The sequence below is a fragment of the Chanodichthys erythropterus genome, chromosome 23, assembly GCF_024489055.1.
Source record: "Chanodichthys erythropterus isolate Z2021 chromosome 23, ASM2448905v1, whole genome shotgun sequence".
Lineage (NCBI taxonomy): Eukaryota > Metazoa > Chordata > Actinopteri > Cypriniformes > Xenocyprididae > Chanodichthys > Chanodichthys erythropterus.
The window spans coordinates 19,497,210-19,513,791 of record NC_090243.1 but is presented as its reverse complement, the minus strand read 5'-3'; the positions used below and the strand labels follow the sequence as shown (position 1 = coordinate 19,513,791).

The 16,582-nt window shown below is 35.2% G+C and overlaps 1 protein-coding gene across 1 annotated transcript; it reads right to left on the bottom strand.

Moving 5' to 3' along the window:
- Positions 1-7,744: 7,744 nt before the first annotated feature.
- stub1 (STIP1 homology and U-Box containing protein 1) lies at positions 7,745-15,964 on the bottom strand. Its single transcript, XM_067377785.1, has 8 exons — positions 15,719-15,964; positions 15,068-15,294; positions 13,987-14,185; positions 11,665-11,830; positions 11,504-11,582; positions 11,357-11,413; positions 11,089-11,205; positions 7,745-8,855 (listed from the first exon to the last, which is right to left on the bottom strand). The coding sequence occupies exons 2-8, from the start codon at positions 15,179-15,181 to the stop codon at positions 8,730-8,732; spliced, it is 858 nt and encodes a 285-aa protein (XP_067233886.1). The 5' UTR covers positions 15,182-15,294; positions 15,719-15,964; the 3' UTR covers positions 7,745-8,729.
- Between the last annotated feature and the right edge of the window lie 618 nt (positions 15,965-16,582).

The window sequence follows — 16,582 nt, the reverse complement described above, 5'->3', positions numbered from 1 at the left end:
AACCTCTATCCTGGTTCAGTGATAAAGAGTCAAAAACCTCCGTCAGTCAGAGTCACAGTGATTTGTGCTAGAAACACTGAATAAGTTCATTCACAAATATGAGGCTGCAGCAGATGAGAAGATTTGAAGTCAATAACATCATTTTAGAGCTTCAGACGACTGAGAATATCGAGCACAGGTGAGATTATCAGAGATCCAAACACTGAAGGGTTCATCCTAGACCATTTGTCTATTTAACCCCAAATTTATCTATGTATCATCTAGATACCCTGAAGACATCAAACAAGTGATCAACAGAATTTGGATTCATCAGATTGTTGAGAAGATATAGTTTTATAAGTGTATTGAGCCATGGCTAAATGAACTATCTTCTAAACGCTTTGACTAATTAAAATCCTTTTGATAACTTTTGTCATTAGTGTCTATAGATGACATGCAAAATTTCGTGTGAATCAGTCAAGTGGTTTAGGAGATCGAAAAATAAGTTTTTGGCAACTCACAATGGCTGACGGACTACAACATGTTGTACTAATGTTGTCCACTAGAGGGAACCACAGGAGAAGAAATCTATTTTTCTATTAGTTTCCATCAGTTTGAATGTTTGAATCCAAAATTCACAGAACTTCATACACATGGACAACAAGACTTTCTGAGTAAACATGCCGAGTTTCAGGAAATTCTTTTAAATCAGTCATTTATATGCAGAGATGTATAGTAACGAAGTAGAACTACTTCACTACTGTACTTAAGTACTAAAAGGCGGTATCTGTACTTTACTAGAGTATTATTTTTTTATACTACTTCCACTTTTACTTCAGTACATATTTTCGATGAGTTTAATACTTTTACTCCGATATTTTTTTATGTGCTGCATCGTTACTCGTTACAATTATAAAAATGTTACGAATCATTCCATTCCAAACCCACATTACCACTGCCAGAACGGTGGATGGCAGGTTTGATGAAGCTGGCACATCATTGAGCGAATCAAGCGATTAAGAAGACTGCGCGTGCTCCCGTTCTGCCTTTTGATCAGCTAAAAAGATGGACGAACCAAAAACACCACCTTACACCATCAGTAAGTTAAGCCCTTTTGCTAACTAGCGACATGCTGCGGTGTTCACTTAACATAGCTGGCTATCATAAAGGCTGTCACGCAGCTGCGCGTTGAATGGTATTTTTGACCCATCACTAATGTCAACTTTCTCTTATTTTATGACAGCCTACTGTTGCCAAAAATAAATCGTAGAGCATGTCTCCTTTGGCGCTGTCTTGCTCTCTATTTGTTTACATAGTTAATGTGCACTGTGAAGTAACATATACAAACAGTGAACAGCTGTATTTTTTATTAACTAAGATTAACAAAGATTAATAAATACAGTAACAAATGTATTGACCATGGTTAGTTCATGTTGGTTATTAGTCTAACATTAACTAATGTAATGTTAACAAATCAAACCATATTATAAAGTGTTACAAACAAATCATTTACTCAGAACACCTCTTGAAATGAGAATATAAGTGTGCTTACCCCATTTTTTTTAGTAAGAGTGGTTAGTAAGATTTAATCTTAATGAACTACAGTATTTTCAGGTTATTTATATGACAATGTAAAAATTACCTAAAAAAATTATTTAGCCTAGTTTAGACTGGAGTGAGGTGAAAACAGAAAACAGCTGTTAATTTTATTCAATTGTATGGTAGAAAATTAGACTATTAGTCAAAATAAACTTTTTGGTAATGAAATCAAAGTGCTGACAACAAACAAAGCATCTCAACTTGTCTGCATCTCAAGTGGTACTTAATCGCACTTAATCTGTTTTTGTTTACAAAAAGTTACAGCCAAAGGAATTGTGATTGTCCTTTAGGTTTATCATTTGAAATAATAAAAACAATATGATGTTCAAACTTTTGACTACTTTCTTTAATAACTACATAACACAATACTTGTACTTTTACTTTCAGTACTTGAGTAGTAAATTTTAAAATAAACTACTTGCAATACTTAAGTACAAAAAATGTTGAATACTTTAGTACTTCTACTTAAGTGTGGTGCTTAAAGAGCACTTCAACTTCTACTCAAGTCACTTTTTTGATAGAGCACTTGTATGGAAGGCCGTTTCAGCATAAAAACGTTCCAGCGTTACTCGTCGTAATGATATTTTTACTAGTAACAATTAAATTAAAGAGCTCTAAAATTTAATTTTTACTAGTAACAATTACAATTATTGAGCTATAATTCAATTTTTACTAGTAACAATTACAATTATAGAGCTCTCTAATTGAATTCTTACTAGTAACAATTGAATTACAGAGCTCTCTAATTGATTTATTACTAGTAACAATTACAATTATAGAGCTCTCTAATTGAATTCTTACTAGTAACAATTGAATTACAGAGCTCTCTAATTGATTTATTACTAGTAAAAATACACATTAAAGATATGTGTAATTGCAGAGCTCTATAATTGAATTACAGAGCTCTCTAATTCAATTGTTACTAGTAACAATTGAATAAGAGAGCTCTGTAATTGAATTATAGAGCTCTATAATCAAATTGTTACTAGTAAGAATTCAATTGTAGAGCTCTCTAATTGCAATTCTTACTAGTAATAATTAAATTATAGAGCTCTCTAATTCAATTGTTACTAGTAACAATTTGATTATAGAGCTCTCTAATTGAATTACAGAGCTCTCTAATTGAATTGTTACTAGTAAGAATTAAGTTACAGAGCTCCATAATTCAGTTCTTACTAGTAACAATTAGAATTAGAGAGCTCTGTAATTGCTATCTTACTAGTACAAATTGAATTACAGAGCTCTACAATAGCAATTCTTACTAGTAACAATTGCATGCTCTGTATTCGGCGACATATCATTATGCTAATCGTGCCTTATGCATATTCAACTGGGGTCAGTGGCGTAACTTTGTTTTACAAAGTGGGTGGGACAAGAATGTGTATGGGGGGGGGTATGTTGTATTATTATTACAATAATAATAATATGATATTAAAATGATAAATGTGTTCAAATATGATAGTTTTCCTACATCTGCTATAATACAATGTCGTTAATCTCGAGAGTATGTATATTAGTTAATAAATACGACGATCCGCCTTTGATAATTGAATGTCCTGATGGACTAGTGGCAGTTTCTCCGTTTAGAGCGCAAGAGGTTCCCGGTTCTAATCCAACCATGTGTAATTTTTTTTTTCTCATTAAAACCAAAGATTTTCATCAGTGATTGTATATCAAGAGCAGGGACACGTTTATATGTATTTTGTTTTTTGTGATTTCAACGTATCGAATAGAGAGTCTCCGCAACAGCGATAGATTGAAGTGCTAATCCGTGTGCACGAGCGCTGTGAACCCTGTTGCACGCGCCTCTGATAACAGTGACAACGAGCACTCAACAACATAATTTCAAAAACAACACATCCCAGCGCCAAATCGCCTATTATTAACACAAATTGATAATCAACTAGAGGTGTTTATTTTGTATTAGATATCCGCGATAATCATTCTATTATTGCATAACAATACTAAACACTGTAAATATTTAAAATGAATTTATACTCCTTAATATCAAGTTTGTCAAAACACTTTGGGTGGCTTAGGGCATTTCACCCTATATTATGTTCTTGGCTCTTAGCTTTACCAATATACAAAGGTGAATGAATATAACGACTAAATATAGGCTTTCATCTCAGGCATCATCTTAATTTTGCTTTAATGTGAACATGATTAATATGTTACCTAAGTCTGTAAAATATTTCAGGATACTTTAGAACCACGCTACAGGGCTTTTATTTTGAAACGCACTTTTGTAGGCGGGAAATCTGCAATCTGTTTTGCATCTCATGAATAGGAGTTTTTACTAGTAATAATACAATTATAGAGCTCTGTAATTAGAATTGTTACTAGTAAGAATTGAATTAAAGAGCTCTCTAATTCAGTTTTTACTAGTAACAATTGAATTAGAGAGCTCTCTAGTGGAATTGTAGAGCTCTGCAATTGGATTATTACTAGTAACAATTGAATTACAGAGCTCTGCAATTGAATTCTTACTAGTAATAAATGAATTGTAGAGCTCTCTAATTGGAATTGTTACTAGTAAAAACTGAATTATAGAGCTCTACAATTCAGTTGTTACTAGTAAGAATACAATTGCAGAGCTCTATAATTCAATTAGAGAGCTCTACAATCATAATTGTTACTAGTAAAAATTGAATTATAGAGCTCTTTAATTTAATTGTTACTAGTAAAAATATAATTACGACGAGTAACGCTGGAACGTTTTTATGCTGAAATGGCCTTCCATACTATGTTTATATGAATGGGATTCAGAGATGAAGGTCATAATACTAATGCTGTCCACCAGAGGGAGCCACAGGACAACAAATCCTTTCAGATCTCTTTATGAAAGTCTGTAAATGGTTCAATAGATTGACTTGTAGTATAAAAAAATGCATATAGGCCTAAATTCATTATAGTTTCATAAAGTTTAATAAAGACCAATATAATTAGTTTGCAAAAAAAATTGTAATCTCCAAAATACTTACAGATCATTCATTTTTATATTAATATTCATTTTATACTATACTATTGAAAACATATTTGTTGTTGCCAGACGTGACTGAATGTATTGCCGTCCAATTGAAGGAAAGAGACAATATTATCTGTCTATTTTAATATAGTACATAGAATAATACTTCCATAAAGAGATACTCAAAGACTCATATTTTATTTGGAAAGACACATGGCCATTCCTGTACCGTCTACTACATGATTCAAAGTGTTTCTGGATTGAAGTTTCTGAGCTGTAAAAGATCCCAATAACAATTCAAGCTACAAGTTAATCCTATTATGCTAGAGGATGTTCATGTGCATTAAAGCTGTCTAAAGACCAAGAGTTTGTGTTACATTGGCCATATAACCTGTTACGGCCAGGACTACAGTACCTGTTTGTTACTTTGGGTGGCGCAATAATTTGATTAGATGATGATAAGTTTCATCTACAGTTCATTTTCACACAATGTTTTTTCACATGCTTTGAATTGTCCTAAATTTTATGCTACATTTTTAAAGTTCACAGTATATTGATGTTTTCATGATCCATATTTGATGTTGTGATTGACAGGATGAGATGAACGAGCTCCTCCTGAACCTTCATTTAGAGCCTCATTTAGAGCCTCATTTAAATACAGAATGAGTTTATTTGCATATTGATCAGATGCTTCAGTGCTCTGAGAGTGTTTATAGTGCTGTGAGTTTAACACTTCATCACTGACACACACAACAATCTTCATCAACATGACCTTCATCATCATCTTCATCTGGACTCTCACAGCGTTTGCTCAAGGTTTGTGGAGCACAAGTTTGATATCAATTCATTTCTTCAAGTATATTGTCAGTTTTGAGTTGATTTTCTTCTTGTTGTGTGTTTCAGAGTGTAGAGGACAGATCACCGTCACTCAGAGTCCCTCAATGACAGCAGCTCAACCAGGACAAACTGTGAACATCAACTGTAAAACCAGCAGTAATGTGTATTATCATAGTTCTTATGGACATTATTTAGCCTGGTACTTACAGAAACCTGGAGAAGCTCCTAAACTCCTGATTTATTTAGCAAGCAACCGTCAGTCAGGAACTCCATCTAGATTCAGTGGCAGTGGATCTAACAGTGATTTCACTCTGACCATCAGTGGAGTCCAGACTGAAGATGCTGGACATTATTACTGTCAGAGTTATCACTACATCAACAGCGAAAATGTGTTCACACAGTGATAAAGAGTCGTACAAAAACCTCCGTCAGTCAGAGTCACAGTGACTGAACTGATACTGCAGCTGCTCACACACTTTCACACACTTTCACACACACTCAACAACAGGTTTTCAAACACACAGATCTAAACATTCTTCTACAAATGTTTCTCCCTCGTAAACTTTCACCAAGTCAGCAGACCAAACACATCTGAAACCAGACAAAATGGACCTGATTTACAAAATGGACCTGACTTATTTCTGTTTCTAATCATTTTAAAAATAATATTTCATTCACAAAAAGCAAATTCTATAAAATAAAAAAATTAGAGCTTTTCCCAGGTGAAAAAAAATGAACTAAAATGTGCTTTTAATATACTATCTCTGTATTTAAAAAATGTATTTAGTTACCACTTAATACATTTGAACCCATAGAGTACTACAAGTTCACTACATACATTTTTTAAATACAGAGATAGTAGGCTAGCTATATTAAACACATTTTAGTTCATATTTTATGGTGTCTCAAAATAGCACAGTTGAGAACACTTAGATGTTCTTAAGATGATCTTAAGAAGTACTAAAGAAGATATTTTGTATATTAAGTACAAAATTAGTGCACGAAAATACAGCACTTATAGAAATTTACATTTTTTTTCACCTGGGTTTTACATTACGAACTTGTATCTTTTCTGTTCCTCGTGGATTGTCTATTGCTGCCCCCTGTTGGTCAGTGGTCCCACAATGTGTTAAAAACAAAAATGAAGATATTTTTCAATATTATGCAGAAGGAATGAAAATCATACAGGTCTGGAACATTCATATGAGGGAGAGTAAATAATGACAGATTGTCAGGTATATCCACAAGATTCTGAAAGATCTTAGTCAGGGTAGCACCATTTTATTTCTTGAGATGAATGAAAACGAGGCTGAGGGATAGAAATGGGAGCTTTAGCGGAAGTTCTACCCGGAAGACTTTTATATAGTCAAGTCATTTATAGCCTTTTCTCACAGCAGCTGCAATAATTAAACTCATCATTTTGATGGCGGATTTTATGGTATGAAAATTAACATTAGAGTGTGTACAGAAATTGAAATCTACAGGTAATGCTAATACACACTAAATACACATTGTCATGCAATGCTGATGTTAACTAACAATTCGAGAAGAAAGTATAAAATTTAATCACTATTGGTAGTGGGATTTATCGTCACGCTCCCCCTGCAAACATTAGATTCGTCCGCGCTGAGGAGCCGTGCCGATGCACAACACTTGTAAAGATGATAATTACGGAAATAACTGCAATTGCAGGTTTCAAACAGAGATGGCACCAAAGAGGCAAAACTTATGGACTGCAGGTTTAATAACATATCAGTTGTTCCGATGAGGAAACGTCTTTCCAAAAAAAAAAAAAAAAGCAGTAGACAAAAATATCCACAAAATAGTTTTGAAAGTTGTGAAAATTGTGATCGAGGACCTTTATATAGTGTGCACCATTGTAAAGACTGCAAGTCTATCCCTCACAGCATCGTTTTCATCTGCGTTTGCCTTTCCATTCATGCTCAACAAGTATATATAAAAAAGTTTTCATCCGCTTTAAATTCAATATGGTGTCTACGGTCTAACCTCACTAAAGGGATAGTTTACCCAAAAATTTAAATTCTGTCATCATTTACTCAACCTTAAGTTGTTCCAAACCTGTATAAATTTCTTTGTTCTGTTGAACACAAAAGAAGATATTTTGAAGAACGTTGGTAATCAAACAGTTGATGGACCCCAATGACTTCCAGTGTAATTTTTTTTTCCATACTATGGAAGTCAATTGGTCCTATCAGACTATTTGAGTACCAACATTCTTCAAAATATTTTCTTTTGTGTTCAGCAGAAGAAAGAAATTTGTACATATCTGTGTTCTAACAACATGAGGGTGAATAAATGATGAAAGAATTTTCATTTTTGGGTGAACTATCCATTTAAGTCTTATTTAGGGTCGTAACTTTAACTCTGTTGGAAGGAATAAGACTCGATTCAAAACATTTGCTACAAAAAAGAAACAAAATAACATTTATTGAACATGCATCCAACCTAAACTCATTACACTTGGGGAATATTTGAACCGAGCCGGACGGACAGTTCAGGAACTGTGACGTCCAGCGACTAACAAGGGCTCTCAGACCGAGAAAATACTGATACTAAACATGAAGTGTGTATTCGTGCCAGGAAACAGAAGATTCCCCAAAGGTCCAAGAGGGAAAAACAAAATCAATAGTGTGAAATAATCACTTACCTCTCGCTCTAACAGACACACATAGTGAGACTAAACGAATAGTAATACACCATAACGATAATGACGTCACCTGCACGCCACAGATTCTCAGTTCGTTGATTGGCAGATGAATGAATGTCTAAATATAGGTCATGGATTAAACGCTCGTTACAAAAACGTTATAATCGGCATCCTGCTAGAACCCAAAGCTCGAGAAGCATCTTAGAAACATTCTACATATGTTAGAACTTTATACACTCGCATATATGGCATCCATCCTGCATATGATCTCATAGCGAATGCTTCTAAAAACAAACACACACGCCAACCTGCGCAACGCTCGCATGCACAGTTTCCTCTTTCATGGGTGATTATTAGTGATGTGTCATCAATAACATTCAATGATGAGGTTACAGCATCATAATGTGCAGGAAACATGTTTCAGATCGAAAGGAAGTGTCTGAACAAAACCTGCAGGATTATTCTGTATGAATAGGAAGGACAGCAGAAAGAGTTTGAAGGACAGAGGGCGAGAAAGAGGGTCAGGTGACTCCTGCGGGGGAGATGCTCCACAGCAAAGTGCCACTGATTAAAGTGCATGAACATACAGGAGAGGACTCGATCGGGCGTGAGGAAACTCTGCTGCAGTCCGCTCGAGTGTGTGTGTGTGTGTGTGTGTGTGTGTGTGTGTGTGTGTGTTCAGTAGTCCTCCACCCAGCCGTTCTCCTGGATGAAAGCATCAATCACCTCCTTCATGGCCAGATTGGGGATCAGCTGATCTTGGGTCAGCGGGCTGCGGGTGACTGGGTCAAAATGGCCAACACGCTACAGAGAGAGAGAGAGAACATCAAATTAAGCTGCAGTTTTGTTGTTTTCCATCGCTAAAGGCTATTGGCCACCCCATTTCAATAGACCAATTTGAGCACATATTGGTGGCAGAAAAATAGCAGTAACAAGGAAAATGGGTAAAATCCACAGAATAAGTGTTGAATTATGCCTTTGGATGTCAGAATCGGAATGCAAAAAATACAGTCTTCATTTTTATAGAATACCGTCACTGAAGACATGCTTTGAAGCTAAACGCAGATGTTTATGTTGCAATTCACAGACTGGACTGATGAAATCCGCAATGATTCGTCTACTATTAAAGGATGAATTTGATGTAACAGTAAGTCTACATAATATTCACATATGCAGTTCATAGGGGACATGCATACATAGCAGTTACAGCATGAAATAATATCCAAACCTATAACATTTTTAATCTCACAATTCTGACTTTTTTCTTGCATTTGCATATTTATATCTCCCAGTTTGGATATATAACTGACAATTGTGAGTTTATATCACAATTCTGATGGGAAAAAAGTCATAATTATGGAATATAAACTAACAATTCTGAGGAAAAAAAGATAATAAGGAGTATATCCCGCAATTATGTTTTTCCTTTTTAGAATTTTGAAATATAAACACAGATTTGCCAGAAAAAAAAGTCTGAATTGTGAGATATCAAATTGAAAATAACTTTTTTTTAAATTCTTTTATTACATGGCTTCCACAGATTGCTACTGCAGAACTGTCATTTTCTGCCACCAGCTAGACTCCGCCCACAAAATACATCATTGCTGTTTGCAAACACAAAATAGATCTATAGATGTAATGACACCACCTGGCTGCAAAAAGCATTTCTCCATTAAAAATCTCTGTTGTTATCATTCACAAGAAGTAAAGCTATTAAAAACATTTTCATTAACTGAAATAAATTACAGCTTAGTTACTAAATGAAAAACAAAAACAAGAAATGTTGCCTTGGCAACTAACTGAATAAAATAAGTTGAAGTTAATTACCAAATGTGAAAAAAAAACTAAACAGAAACATTTTAAAGAAATTAAAACAACCCTAAACACAACAAAATTACAAAAACCTAAACTAATATTAAAATAAAAATGGAAAATATATAAATAATAATCAAAAAGTTTCATAATTAATATATAATAGCATATAAATAATACTAAAATAACATTGAGAATTGTCTATATGATTACACTAAGATTTTATATATATTTTTTATTTATATTATTTAATAGAAAAGAGCAGAAACTGAAATAAAACAAAAAAAATAAATATAGCTGCAATCAGCAATTATCAGGGTTCAAGCTCTTTAAGGCCTTTAAGCACACGCGTAAAAAGCTATTATGTTTTATATAGTGAGCATGTAACCACTTAGATCATAGATGGAAAAGACTATTTACAGCCAATACAGGCAATTTACCACAGGAAATATATGGTTTTTAAAGCTTTTTAACAGTTATCAAGGTTGAGCCAAAAACTTAAGACTAGTTTGCCAAAGTTGTTTTTTTTTAAATAATCTCGAATTATCTCTCCATCATATTTAACAAATGATTTGATGGACATCGGCGGTCCTAGAGGCAAAGTTGCTCAGAATGAGGAGTTCTGCCATGTGGTATGAATGTCGTGTGTGTGCGCCCCCCAGTGGCCGATTCTTTTGAATTTCTCACAGGCCTGTAGTGACATGAGTCAAACAGGCCCAACGTGTTTTGTTCTGATGGGCCTCCATTAACCTGGTCTGATAGCTGCTCAAACTTCACTGGCCGATGGCAGACATGTTTTTTGAGATGCGTCAATGTCCTCAAAGATAATCATGGCACCTTGGACAAAGACACTGCATGCCAATTTTCAGGTCAACTGGACTAACAGTGTAATAGTTATAGTCATTTTCATGTTTTTTTTTTGCTGTTATAGCACCACCAAGTGGCCACTTGCTGCGTCCTTTTTCACGCGACCTCAGAATGAGTTTGGTCAAAATATCTTATTCTGTTCACGAGTTATAGCCATTTTAGTTAAAGTGGCTCCACCCACCTCAAATGTTTTGGCGGCCCTTAATGACCGTGAATTGAAATTTCAACGTTTTTGATAATTATTGACAATCAGGCAATAACAGGACCAACAAAAGACAAACAACAACAACGACCTGGCAGCAGAGCCGCGCAGCTCAAAGATGTCTGATGACTGGTGAATGTGTTTTGGTGAGCAAACCTGTAGATGTTCCTCGATGTCCTTGCGATCGTAGGTGATGCCGCTGGGAGTAATGCAGGGTTCTCTCATTAACTCAAAGCTGATCTTCCCACACAGGTAATCTGGGATCTCTCGCTTCTGCACACGTAATATTACACAACATCAGAGTGAACAGCCAATCAAACACACTGATGTTTAATGTACAATTATTTGGAGCAGGATTTTAGATTTCAGTGATCGTCAAAATGTCTCGACATGGTCGTTTCATTTTGAAATTATTTCTTCATACCTTCCTCTTTTCATCTACTTGAGAGAAAAGCTCATCCATGTCCATCAAATATTTATCCTGCAGAGAGAAGCACAGGAAATGACATCAGTTCATCAATCATGCATGACTCGTCGGAGGTGTTTGTATATTTAACTGCGCATGTCTCACGTGTTTGGATTTGAACTTGCTGATCTCGCCTCCGTTCTGACTGTCCTCTGATGTCTTCTCTCTGCTGTCGTCCAGCTCTCTGAAAACACATACAGACAGACAGACGTTACATCACTATCATCACTGCACGGACTGACGCGAGCGCGAGCGCGACCTCTCACCTCTCTTTCTCTGCCAGGATGAGTTTGGTGAGATAGGCATGCAGCTCGTTTTCCTGGCTGATTCGTTTCTCTTCTATGCTGTTCCAACGTTTTTTCTTGGCAATGCGAAGAGCACTTGGGATATCGTCTCCAAAATTCAGCCGCTGTTCCTTCGCCAGGTTATAGGCTGAAAACAAAGAGCAGTTTCATCACATTTCAACACATTTGATGTCTGTTTAGATCCCTTGATAATTTCTATGATGGTTTTTAGGGATGCACAGGTACTGGATAATTATTTATATCATTAGGTCAATAACAAATACATTAGCTGATATTAGATATCGATTAAAGACTGAATTAAATTACAAAACAAGAGCTTCAAATGACTAAAAATATAAGAAATCAAAATTTCCTCATCCACTTGACTATGAAACCTTTTATAAAAACCAATTGTAAATTAATGTTCATAAACACAACAAAGACAGAGGAAATATAATGCATTTGTGGCATTAATGAGAAAAATTAAATAAATAACATTTTGCTTATTAAATTCTATAATCAATTATTTTTTATATATATATATATATATATATATATATATATATATATATATATATATATATATATATATATATATAATTATATATTCATATATATATATATATATAAAAATGACTTAATTATATATTCATTTAAATATTCATTTAAATAATTACAAATGTATTTTACCACATTTAATCTCACGGTGCATCCGTAGACCTTTTTTCATTCAACAAAAGTAAGTCTGGTTTGGAACAATGGGGGCAAGTAAACAATGAAAGAATTTTCATTTTGGGGTCAACTATCCCTTTAAGCATCCTAAAAAAAAATTCCAAATTTTAATTTAGTTTTCTGTAGCTTATCTCTTAAGGGGTCATATGATGCCATTTTAAAAGTTCATTATTTTGTTTATTGGGTGTAATAAAATAAGTTAACATGCTTTAATGTTCAAACATCACAATATTTTTCACATACTCTACATTATCACATCTCCTGTATCCCAGTCCACTGATTTCTACAAAGCCCCTCCTTCCCAAAAGCTCAGAGTGCTCTGATTGGCCAGTAGACCAACCTAGTACATTGTGATTGGCCAAACACCTTGAGGAGTGTGTTTTGGAAATATACCACCACTTACCATAATCGCAAACTTCAGCTTCCAAGGCTTTAAAGGGTTAGTTCATCTAAAAATGGTTAGTTCATTTCTGTCATTAATTGCTCACCCTCATGTCATTCCACACCCGTAAGACCTTTGTTCACCTTCAGAACACAAATTGAGATATTTTGGATAAAATCCAAGAGGTTTTTTTTTATTCTCCACTGAAAGCAACAAAATTACCACATTCAAAGTCCAAAGATGTAGTAAAGAAATCATTAAAACAGTCATGTGACTGCAGTGGTGCAAACGTAATGTTATGAAGCGATGAGAATACTTTTTGTGCGCAAAAAACAAAACAAAAATAACAACTTTATTCAACATATTTATCTCTCCCCTGTCAGTGCATCCAGGTTCTACGTCAAAACGCTGGCTCAGTATTGGCCAGCACTGGTCACATGAGCAGCACGATGCATGCGTGCGAAGCTCACACAGGAGCTGGCCAATAATGAGCCAGTGTTCACTTCAAAACATTAAGGTTGCACCACTGTAGTCACACTGACTATATTAACGATGTTTTTACTACTTCTCTGGACCTTGAATGTGGCAATTTCATTGCTTTCTATTGAGGATAAAAAAAAAATATCTTGGATTTCACCAAAAATATCTTAATTTGTGTTCTGAAGATGAACGAAGGTCTTGTGGGTGTGGAACGACATGAGGGTGAGTAATAAATTACAGAAATTTAATTATTGGGTGAACTTACCCTTTAAGCAACTGTAAACACACAGTTAAGGATGTTGACAGTTTTTCCATATCAGTTCGAGCCCGAGTCAGATTCTGAAAACGTGGACGATCAAGCCGATCGATTTGGAACCAACTTTGCAAGAACGACTTGAGCAGAACGTTTCACTGTGGTAAGCAGCGTTGTACTCTCCCAAGTTCAGGAAGTTGCAATCTTTGGGTTATACTGCTCATGAATGGCTTTATAAATAAATCTGATTCCTACATTTTTAGGCTGGTCTGGATCAGCATTCTCTGTTAGATAGAATAAATCACTTTGTGGGAGAATATGAGCTTTGTAACTTTGCAGGTCTTGTACATGCACAGAAAAGGAAAAGGAGAACAAACAAAAGCATCATATGACCCCTTTAAAATATTCTCACTTCAATAATTCCTACATCAAGATGTGTGTGTGTGTGTGTGTGTACCTCTCTGTAGATTGCCTATAGCCTCTTCATAGTTCTCCAGCTCCAGCTGACACTGGCCCAGGAAAAAGTGCGCCTTCACTGATTGGCTGTCGAGCTCGAGGGCGTGTTTACAGTCAGCCAGCGCCTTGTCGTGTTGCTGTAGTTTCACGTAGCATAGTGCTCTGTTAGTGTAGTACACGGCCACTGAGGGGTTACGATTCTACACACAGCACAGGAACAACAGGATCAGTAAAGCACAGAGTAAAACTCTACAACTTTTAGCAGTCCTAGAGAGATCATGTTTTCTGGGAAGAGCCACATTAATTTGATCAAAAACAGTAATATTGTGAAATATTATAACAATTTAAAAGAACTGTTTTCTATTGTAATATATTTTTAAAGTGTAATTTATTCCTGTGATCAAAGCTGAATTTTCAGCATCATTACTCCAGTCTTCAGTGTCACATGATCATTCAGAAATCATTCTTATATGATTTGCTGCTCAGATATTAATAACGGTTCTTATGATAAATGTTGAAGTTTTAACCCTGACCCTTTTTAAGGATTCTTGGATGAACAGAAAGTTGAAATAGAAATCTTTTGCAACATTGTAAATGTCTCTTTAATGCATTCTTGCTGAATAAAAGTATAAAATATTACCTTTGAATGCTAGTGTATCATGATTTCCACAAAATATGAAGCAGCACAACTGTTTTCAACATTGATAATAATCAGAAATGTTTCTTGAGCAGCAAATCATCATATTAGAATGATTTCTGAAGGATCATGTGACACTGAAGACTGGAGTAATGATGCTGAAAATACAGCTTTGATCACAGAAATAAATTACATTTTACAATACGTTCACACAGAAAACAGCTCTTTTAAATTTTAACAATATTTCACTGTATTTTTAATCATATAAATGCAACCCTGGAGAGCAGAAGAGACTTCTTTCAAAAAACAAGAAAAAAATGTTCCAAACTTTTGTCCAGTAATCGTACTGACCCCAAACTTGTGAAATGCATATTGACATCTGATATATGAATATGAAATGTGCATGTAAAGTGGGTGTGAACTGATGAACTCCTGCCCCACTCACAATGGCTTTGCTGTAGCAGGTCACGGCCTCCTGGTATTTGCGGCTGAGGAACAGGCGGTTGCCCTGCTCCTTGAGCTCCTGCGCGGAGGAGCTTTTCTCCGGGCTGCTCGCCATCTTCTCCACGGGCTCAGCGGTGGCCGCTCCCCCCTGCTTACCGATCCTGTTCCCCGTCTCTTCGGTGAGCACCGGCCTGTCCCGGGGACCCAGATACCTGCAAACCTCTCACACTGCAGGGACACACCACAACACATATTACACACAGGACTACAATAACACACACATTACATACATGTAGAATGCAATGACAATAATTGTGCAATAACACAAATCACAGATACATAACACACACACATCTGGACTCTGACCAGACCCTGACAGCTGTCACATGATTGCTGACCCTTCCAGCACCACTGTGAACATACAACTCATGCAATTTAACCGACACCGAAATGAAAATTTAGTAAACCTAATTATTAAATGTAAATTCATGGTGATTACTAGAGAAACTCTACATGTGGCTGACACATCTGTCCGTCTGCAGGCGCTTCACAAGCTTCTGATCAGTTTGATGGAGTCCACCAGCGAGAATAAACACTATTTGACTTTACATTTAGTGTTTTAAATATAATATATGAATTATTTGAGGCGTACCGGGTTTGACTGCTGGACTGACGCCTGTCGTTAGCAAACCGGTAGCGACACTGGTGCTTTAATGATCACTTTTTGGTCCCTTGTCCCGATGAAAACACTGCCAAACTCATAGTTCGACAAGATCGTGACATTAAGACGACAAATCTCCGACGATTTCATCGGCGATCGCTAAAAACACGACATTTTACTCGCGGGTGTGAGACGCTAGCATCATGTTTCGGTTGTTTTGACTGTGCCGTCACGGTGACGTTGCCGGAGGTGACGAACTACAGCTTGTTGCCAACGTAATGACGCCGTCTGTCGGCTAACGTTACGTGAAGAAATTTAATTAAAAACAACATTACTGATTATTATTATAAAATATATCGAGATATATATATATATATATATATATATATATATATATATATATATATATATATAACAGATTATTATTATGAAATATAATAATGATTTATATTATTTTAATTATAAATACTAGCGTAGTCATATCACTCACATAAACTGAAAATAAACGTTTTTTGTTAGACATATGTTTGATAAACTATAATCGAACATAAAATTAACCTATCATTAAAAAAAAAAGTCATATAACAATATCATTATCTTACTGACTTTTAAATTCAATTAATTTTAGCAAAAAGTTTCTAAAATCACATATTTAATGCTCACAAAAACAAGTCTTTAAGAGTTTCAGGCCCTATTTTGAATCAAAGTGGCAATAACTGTGCTGAAAATATAATGTTAAATATTTCCAAATGTTTATTTTATGTGGGATAAAAAGAAAAAGCTTTCTGAATACCAAACACACAAGCACTCAAATTCATTGTTTCTGAGAAATAGATTTAACAGTGAATGCAACTT

Excerpts from the sequence above, each read along its gene's own strand:
- stub1 (XM_067377785.1), bottom strand. The coding sequence starts at position 15,181 with ATGGCGAGCAGCCCGGAGAAAAGCTCCTCCGCGCAGGAGCTCAAGGAG. Across the intron at positions 11,414-11,503 it reads GCAAGTTCAAATCCAAACAC|GATAAATATTTGATGGACAT; the intron begins GTGAGACATGCG and ends TTCTCTCTGCAG. Across the intron at positions 8,856-11,088 it reads ACATCGAGGAACATCTACAG|CGTGTTGGCCATTTTGACCC; the intron begins GTTTGCTCACCA and ends CTCTCTCTGTAG.